This window comes from Amblyomma americanum, chromosome 1, assembly GCF_052857255.1.
Source record: "Amblyomma americanum isolate KBUSLIRL-KWMA chromosome 1, ASM5285725v1, whole genome shotgun sequence".
Classification (NCBI taxonomy): domain Eukaryota; kingdom Metazoa; phylum Arthropoda; class Arachnida; order Ixodida; family Ixodidae; genus Amblyomma; species Amblyomma americanum.
The window spans coordinates 346,555,144-346,564,568 of NC_135497.1; the positions used below are offsets into that span (position 1 = coordinate 346,555,144).

Genomic DNA, 9,425 nt, shown 5'->3' on the forward strand with positions numbered 1-9,425 from the left:
CACTCTTTCCCGTTCACGAGGAAGTCTCGCATGTAAGGCTCGAGAAGCTTCATGTTCTCGTCAGTGCTACATAATGACAAACACACGACTTTTCTTTTTGCTTCTGGACACTGCGCCGAAAAGTGACCCGGCTTCTGGCACGTATAACACACGCGCGCTTGCCTCGTCTCGAACCGCTTTCTGCGTTCGGCTTCGGCTGCCGCCGTCTCCTTACGTTCGGTCGGACTGCTTTCACTCGCATCCGCACTACGTGTGTCCCCCCTTGCTCTCATGGGTGTGAACTTCGGCCTCTCAGACTTGGAGCCAAATTCACCCTTTTGACCGTCCTTAGCTCCGCGAGCTCCGCGGCATATATATATATGCCGCCGCGGTGGCTGAGTGGTTACCGCGCTCGGCTGCTGGCCCGAAAGACGCGGCTTCGATCCCGGCCGCGGCGGTTGAATTTCGATGGAGGCGAAATTCTAGAGGCCCGTGTACTGTGCGATGTCAGTGCACGTTAAAGAACCCCAGGTGGTCGAAATTTCCGGAGCCCTTCACTACGGCGTCCCTCATAGCCTGAGTCGCTTTGGGACGTTAAACCCCTATAAACTATATATATATATATATATATATATATATATATATATATATATATATATATATATATATATATATATATATATATATATATATATATATATATATATATATATATATGCACATATTTGAAACTTCTACCTGGGATTCTGTCCATGGCGGATTTAAAGTGGTGGCGAAGGCTGGGCCGAAAAGTGGTTTAGCGCGACTGCAGCACAACCAGAGGATGGGGGGCAAAACACTCATATAAAGAAATGATAAAGCTACAAAATTAAAATGTAATCTGCCAATAGAAAAGAAAAAATATATTAGCACCTTGTTTTATGAAAGAGGTAAGTCATTTTATTAAAACCTGGGAAATTTTGTATTTTTGCAACACTCTTGACCTGCCCCCTATTCATGAGTGTGCGGTGCATTACAGCGCGTCTTTGCAGGCCTTGTTTCAATACCCGGCTAACCCGGCCACAGTGGCGGGAGCTTACGAAGCGATTTCTTATCGCCAGCTGTCTGCGATGGCGCGCCTGGTAAAGCGTATAAATTTAGCTCGCCGGTCTCAAAATGCTCCTTTTGCGAAGTTTTCGTCGTCCTTGCACGTCGCTTCTTTGTCACCGTTCGGCAAGATTTGCCCCCCGCTGCACCGCTGCGGCAGTTTTCTCGGTTTTGTCGTTTCCTTCGGCGTGCGGCCAGTGCGAAGTCTTTTTCCGTCTTTGCACGCTTCGCGCTCTTCTTTTGAAGCGCTTAGCGCTTCATTTCAAGATGAGCTTGTGGCATGTGAAGAAACGATGCTCCGTGGTACACTGCGACAGCGTGGATAGTACCATTGGTGTCACGCTACACCGATTCCCGCTGGACTTTCACAGGTGTGTCGTCTGCTCTAGGTATGCGCGATAGCTTCGATATGGTTTCGCCGGGCTGTTCGCTCGTGTTTCATAGCTGTAACCCGTTCGTGCGTACTTGGCTTCATGTTTTCGGGGATATTTATGTACTACACTGCAGGGCACACACTTTCAGTGCTGAGGTGTGCGAAAGAGGCCCACATTTTTCTAATTTATATTGAGTTTCATGCAGCTGACTATCACCAACGTGAACTTCACACCGGGCTCTCAGGAGCAACCACGTGCACGCTACTGACCGGGAGGCCCATTTAGAACAAAGTTTGCTACCTGACAGCTCTGAGTACGACATTGTTTAGTTTTGCAAAACCATGAAGCCAATTTGAGGATCCCCTCGCAGCTGGGAATATCGAAACTCAGCCTCGTGTATGTGCGCGGCTTTGAGGAGGCTTTAACTGGATTCGCTCAGCAGGAGTTATTGCCTGCCTTGGTATTGCTGTCCTACATATACATGACTGTCAGGGTAATTTTAAACGGACTTCACTCTCGTCACTCGTTGAGCTTAGAAAAGCAGCTAGCCGCGTGGCATGAGGATGAGCGTTACCGCACTCTGGGGCGCAGAGAGCTTGGCGCGAGCATTTACTACCATAGTTCAGATGTAATGCAAGTATAATTTACTGCAGTTAGCAGTGACAGGAATAATGACGCATTGGCGTTTCGAGTATGCGTATTCCTTTTGGCGCAGTTGTATCTAACGTGCATGTTGCATCACGTCCAGGTGCCGAGCGTGGGCGCAGTTCTGCCGCAACGTCAGCCTGGAGAAGAAGGCGCCGTCGCAGCTACGAGAACTCAGGATTTGCTCGAGGCACTTCGAACCATCTGTGTATCTGACGTCAGGAAGGCTGCGACACGATGCTTTGCCTACTCGAGCAAGCATTGCCGGTAATTTTTGTTATCAAACTTTTAAGGCATTCGCCGCTCTTGAAATGTCAGGTTTTGTGAAAAAATGAAATTTTTCCTTTTTGTCTTAACCGTAAACAGTCTAGAGTCTTTTGCAAAACGAATTATGTATCTGTCTTGTGGCTTTAAAAATTACAGTAAATTTTTACCTGCACCCTGCTAAGCGAAAACGAAAATGGAAGTATCGCTTTCACGTGAGCACATATATATATATATATATATATATATATATATATATATATATATATATATATATATATATATATATATATATATATATATATATATATATATATATATATATATTGTTCGTTTTACGTCTCTTTTATGCACTGTACACTGTATGTGAGGTTCGTGACAAATTTCCAACATAGCATAGAATTAGGTTTGTGCTTGTGGTAATCTAATGGCACAAGCTTAGTAGGCGAAGCGTGCTCAAGCGAATTTCTAGGCATGGGTGCGGAAAAAGTACACTGACGGTGTGAATACTCTTGCCTGATATTTCCCGTAAAAAAAAAAGGATAATGGAAGTCGGATATTCGGTAGTCTGGTATGGCAAAGGGCTCCAAAGGATCTTAACGTGAGTCTGTCAGTCTTCCGGTTCAGGCTGTTTGATGCCGCTAGCCACTTCAGCAACGGAAACCAGGCGACTCTACATGTTTTTCAGCAAGTGGGAGTTGAATCTTTTATATTCACCATGAAACCTTGTCTCATGAACGGTCCCTGTCGTGTCCAGAGGGCATTCTCGTCCTTCCTTTGATAGCTCAAAAGAAGTGAGGGGGAAAAAAAGGTGAGCCTTCCTAAATGTTTGATGAATTTTAGTACTCCAGAACTTTTCTTTCTTGTATGCAGAGCTTCTTTTTTCATCTTCAGTCTTATCAGGATGCAATCTTATGCCGACTTGGGCAAGGTACGCTTGGTGAAAAGCTTCTCGAGATATTGTGTGCTCATGTGTTATGTATCAAAGCATGCACTGAACGATTATAGAAATGCACTAATAATTGTTTGTGTTGTTGCCTTTTACCTCAATATTCATGCTAGCGAAAGCCAATGTTTGTCAACAGGATAGATAAGCGGGCGAGTTGGTGATACATAATGCAAAAAAACAGCGCGAACAAACGGGGACTAGACGAAGAATACACAGGAACAAGCGCTGACTCTCAACTAAAGTTTAATCACAGGAAGCACACTTATAAAAGGAAACAGAAAACGAAAAAACACAAAATCAGAACGCATTTACTATGTGATGTCCAGATATGCAACCTCACAGTCACGCAGGAGCAGGGATGGTTGGCTGACACATAATCTTGGTTTCTTTGTCATGTTATACGCCTCGATAATTTCCCTGGTCAACTGGTCGGGGTGTTTGTACAAAATGTCAGTAAAATGCAAGGACGGAAAACATGATTGACACTCTCGGCAATGATCAACTAGATTAGTGGAGCGATTAGATTCTAATGAAATGATGACTGCTGTTTCTGATTGCATCACTTCGGACAATGATGAGGAACAGTTTATAAGTGTTTGTGGTATTGCTGTGTCTGGGTTCCTTGAGCTGTTGTCTTTTTATGTTAAATCTACCTTTGTTGAATGGGAAGGCACACTCTATACCCAGAAAGCGGGTGTTTGTATTGGGTCTAAAGTAGCGCCTGCGCTTAGTGATATTTTTCTGTCGTTCGTGGATAGAGCTATCCAGAAAGATTTGTGTGGAATGCCGTACCGAATTTTCAGATACGTCGATGATTTTTTAATCCTCATTGAAAAAACGGACTATGCTAAGCACATGTCTACATTGTTAGAAGCATTTAAAGCTAATGCACGGGGTTTACAGTTCACCACTGAGGTACCGGTCGATAACCAGATACAATTTTTAGATTTATGTTTGACTGAGGGGAAGGGACACATGTGTTGGAATTACGCGCCACGTGCCAACAAACCGCTGCTGAACTATAAGTCACATCATTCTAAGGTAGTGAAATGTGGAATTGTTGTTTCATCCTTGTCATCTGCGTTGTCAAAATCTTGTCACCATGCTATGCAAGAAAGCTTTGATAATCAGGCTAAGAGACTAAAGGAAGCAGGATATCCAGCTGAGCTTATCACTTTGGGTTGCAATAAAATAATTAAAAAGCTTAAAGCGCCGACATTGCTGCCGTCTTCACAGAAAGAACAGAAACGGAAAAAGTTCGCAGTCCTTCCCTATGTGCATCGCCTGTCTCATGGTCTTAAAAATGTGGCCCATATGTATAAAGTTGATGTGGTTTTTTCGGCCCCGAATAAGCTCAGTAAAATTTGTTCAGCAGTAGAAAATAAGTCCCGCAACTCCAAGAAATCTGTAGCGTCCTGTGGTGTTAAGCACGCTAAAAGTTTTGTGCCGTGCTCCAAAGGGGTAGTTTATAAAATCCCCCTATCCTGTGGTCAGATATACATTGGGCAAACGGGACGTTGTATTAACACACGACTCGGAGAACATCTCAATTCATTAGAATCTAATCGCTCCACTAATCTAGTTGATCATTGCCGAGAGTGTCAATCATGTTTCCCGTCCTTGCATTTTACTGACATTTTGTACAAACACCCCGACCAGTTGACCAGGGAAATTATCGAGGCGTATAACATGACAAAGAAACCAAGATTATGTGTCAGCCAACCATCCCTGCTCCTGCGTGACTGTGAGGTTGCATATCTGGACATCACATAGTAACACATGCGTTCTGATTTTGTGTTTTTTTCGTTTTCTGTTTCCTTTTATAAGTGTGCTTCCTGTGATTAAACTTTAGTTGAGAGTCAGCGCTTGTTCCTGTGTATTCTTCGTCTAGTCCCCGTTTGTTCGCGCTGTTTTTTTGCATTTTCCAATGTTTGTACAGGTTTTTATTTTTTGCGATAATTGCTTACGAATTCATTCTTGTTGCATCTCATTGCGTAGGCCATAGGCTGACCTTCATAAATCTGTAAACAATATGGGGCACATTACTTGATTTGCGACCTATCGTTGTTTGTGTGATAGGCGAATTTCTCACTCTTCAAAGTAAAACATAGCATATGAAAATTGCAAATGATTTACTGGTGCTCCACAGCTGCTGATGACATCAAACTAATGTGCCTAACAATTAAGGGTGGTAAACAGAATTTTATTTCATTGGATAAGCATTTTTCTTTCTAGAGTGATGACAATGTGAACCGCATGCTGTGGAAGCTATAGTTCTTTGGAAATTATTTACTATAAAGGTACTGAATTCTCTTTTCTCTCCGCAATAATGTTGCCATTTCAGACACCTCAAGCGAATGCAGCAGCGACATGGACTGTTCACAATCTCTGAGCGAAACTTCGGCATCAGTGCGCCGGGCTGGAGAACCAGGTGAGCAGGGTTGTGTGCATAACTGACATAAATATTTTGAAAATGGTGACGACTGAAAGCTCATTGGACTGCTTCCTATGACAGCTGCTGTCTCCGGTGAACCTGTTTCCAAGGGGTACGTCCAGAGTCGGTCGTCCCAGTCGCTGCTACTCTTCCAAGAAGGTGATTGTTATTTCGTATCTGCTCGAACAGCCTGAGGAGGTATGGCTCAGAAATATGCTACAATTCCTTGTCTGTGCGCTATGCAGATGGTGCCAGCCGTACTGGTTCTACGCTGAACCAAGCTTGTTCCCACGCCAGTGGCTTCATAATGGTTCAGTGTAAGTGTCAATTCCGCCTGTGGCGCTTAGTTATTATTTGTGCATTGTTGGGTTGCTGGCTTCCCTGTCAGAACTGTGCTGTCACTATATTTTGTTCTTTATATTCTGTGGGCGCAGCTGACCACTGTTGCAAATGGGTTGCAAGCCCCAAGGGTAGCATTGGCCTGGCGGCCTGGGGCACAGCTGGAAACATCCGAAGGTCCCGGCAAAGGATGAGTCGACTGGCAACAGAACAACTTGTTTATTCTGGCTTCGCAAAAGAGCAGCCGGTCAGGGCGACCACGTTACTCGAAGGAAGAAATCGAAGTCTCTCTTTGGCGTCCGGGGCAGCGGCTTTTATACCCTCGGAGTCGAGGGCAAGAAGGAACGGCTTGGGATGAGTCGCACGAGACGGCGACGCACGGAAATGTTGAGACGTGAAGTGACGCGTCCGCCGGGCCGGCGCCGGTCAGATCTCCTCGCCTCCCAGTTGGGGGAGCTCCTCTCCCCGGCTGCCGCGCTTTGACAAGCGTGGGCACTAACATGCACACACACACACACACGCACACACGACGACACGTGGCATTGAAACCTGCCTGGACGCGCTTGGCGTCAGGCGTTACGGCAGCACTGAACGGGCCCAAAATGACCGCCACTTTGAACGAAGCCCCGGCGTCCGTTGCATCCGCGCCGGCTATACCGCGCGTCGTAGGCGAAACGTAACAGACCGCCCCGCCGGGAGAAGGAGATCCCGATGGTCAGGGGACTGCATCCGCTGTCCAGAGGGATGTCGCTCGATGATGCTCGTAATCGAAATCGGTCGTCCCTCGGCGTTGCATGAGCGCAGCGCACAGAGAAGGCCTCGTTCTCAGGTTCAGGATCACACAGGACACTGCAAAGTGACTTCGGGAGAGTTGCCATATTTGTGCTCGTTCCCAGCAAGCGTTAGAACTACGCCGAAACGCAACCGCTCAGTCAGCAAGCACGAGACAACCCTCACTAAGCTATGCCAGGCTCTTTCCCCTTTTATACTACTGCCTAGTTACTTACAGTAGTCAAGCAGCACTCAGAACGCGTCCACAAATTGGAAAATTGCACTAGAAAGCACATAATGACTTTGAAACACTAAACAAAAGCAATATGTTAAAAATCCTGCCTCAGGAAGAAAACATCAGTAACAAACAAATTTGAGGCGGATTCCTACGTTAGGGGCTTCGACTTAAGCCATCGCCGTTACCGTTGAGACTCCCCTTTTTGTAACGCACCTCAAAGGAATATTGTTGCAAAGCGAGGCTCCAGCGCAGGAGGCGGCCATTTTTGGGAGAGATGGTCTGCAGCCATTGGAGAGGGCAGTGATCCGTCTCAATGATAAACCTCGAGCCGGCTAGGTAGCATGACAATTTCTGAACGGCCCACACGAGACACGCACACTCTTTCTCGGTGGCGCTGTACGCCTGCTCACGACAGGTCAGCTTACGACTAGCATAAAGGACGGGGTGTTCCACTTCTCCATTTTCCCGTTGGCACAGTACAACGCCCATGCCTCGCTCACTAGCATCGCACTGAACAACGAACCCTTTTGTGTAGTCTGGCGATCGTAGCACAGGCTGGCTTGTTAGGGCGCTCTTTAGGGCGGTAAAAGCTCTTTCCTTTGTCTCGCTCCAGACGACTGTTTGGGGCTCTGTTTTTCTTAGAGCATCCGTCAGGGGAGCCGCGATATCGGAGTACCTGGGGATGTACCTCTGACAGTAGCCGGCGACACCTAAGAACGACCGAATATCGGTCTTCGTGCGCGGTTGCGGGAAGTCTCGCACAGCGGCCACCTTTATTTCAGAGGGGCGGCGACGACCCTGTCCAATCACGTGACCGAGGTAGACAACCTCGGCCTGTGCTAATTGGCACTTGGGAGCCTTGACTGTCAAGCCCGCTTCGCGCAGGCGGGTTAGCACTGCCCGCAAGTGTGCTATATGCTCAGACCAGGATGCGGAGAATATCGCTACGTCGTCGAAATACGGTAAAGCGAATTCTTCCTGTCCCCGCAACACTTTGTCCATGAGGCTTGAAAAGCAGTATGGCGCGTTCTTCAAACCAAAACTCAAAGCTTTAGGACGGAATGTTCCCATTGGTGAAATGAACGCCGCATACCTACTAGCCTCTTCTGTAAGTGGAACCTGGCAATAACCCCTGACAAGATCTAGGGTGGAAATAAACTGAGCGCTACTAACTTTGTCAAGGCGCTCCTCGATGTTAGGGATCGGATAAATTTGATCCTTAGTGATGGAATTAAGCCTGCGGTAGTCGACGCAAGGACGAGGTTCCTTGCCCGGTACCTCAACTAAAATCAAAGGGGAGGTATAATCACTCTCACCCGCCTCAATAACACCGAGCTGTAGCATTTTCTTTACCTCAGCCTCCATAATATCGCGCTGGCGGGGTGACACCCGGTACGCCTTGGATCGTACTGGCTCTGGGGAGGTAACTTCTATATCATGAGTAAGGACAGAAGTCCTACCAGGCCTCTCAGAGAACTGACCTTGAAACTCTTGTAAGAGTTGGTGTAGTTCGGTTTTCTGCTCAGCCGACAGCGGTGCTTTAATGATTAAGTCACTAATGACCTGATCAGTGTCTTCCCTGTTCGTCACTGAGCCTAGTCCCGGAAGCTCGACCGGAAGCTCTTCTAACTTCCCCGTGTCGGGCATTTCCTCTCCAGTACCTGGTGCCTTCAACGCTACAGGCTCAATTTTATTCAGTTCGGACGTGCTCTGAATATCAGCTTGCTGCGCCTCCGACTCTTTTTCATGGTTCGACAACGTCGGCCCCGCAACAACCGCCTTTGCAGCGAGCTCCCGAACTCTCGATCTGGTTAAGGCCTGAACGCTAGCCTCACCATACAAAAGCCCCTTCTCGCGCAGGAGGTGATCGGACCTGTTCGAAAATAGGTACGGGTACTGGGGGGGGGGGGGGGGGCAGCATAGATGACACTACGGCCTCCGTCTCAAGTGCTCCGAAAGGTCCTTCAATAAGCACTTTTGCTACGGGCAGACACACGCTATGAGCTTCCACGGCTTGCTTGATCCATGCGCACTCGCCCGTGAACATATCGGGTTCTACGTAAGAGGGGTGAACTACATCTATTGTAGCTGCGGAATCACGAAGCACTCGGCACTCTTTCCCGTTCACGAGGAAGTCTCGCATGTAAGGCTCGAGAAGCTTCATGTTCTCGTCAGTGCTACATAATGACAAACACACGACTTTTCTTTTTGCTTCTGGACACTGCGCCGAAAAGTGACCCGGCTTCTGGCACGTATAACACACGCGCGCTTGCCTCGTCTCGAACCGCTTTCTGCGTTCGGCTTCGGCTGCCGCCGTCTCCTTACGTTCGGTCGGACTGCTTTCAC

General features: G+C 47.3%; 1 protein-coding gene across 1 annotated transcript; it reads left to right on the top strand.

Annotated features, from left to right (window-relative positions):
- Nucleotides 1-1,332: 1,332 nt before the first annotated feature.
- Nucleotides 1,333-5,925, top strand: LOC144121421 (uncharacterized). The gene is made up of 4 exons (XM_077654611.1): nt 1,333-1,436; nt 2,188-2,351; nt 5,642-5,728; nt 5,813-5,925. Exons 1-4 carry the CDS (start codon nt 1,333-1,335, stop codon nt 5,923-5,925), a joined length of 468 nt encoding a protein of 155 aa, XP_077510737.1.
- Nucleotides 5,926-9,425: the final 3,500 nt, after the last annotated feature.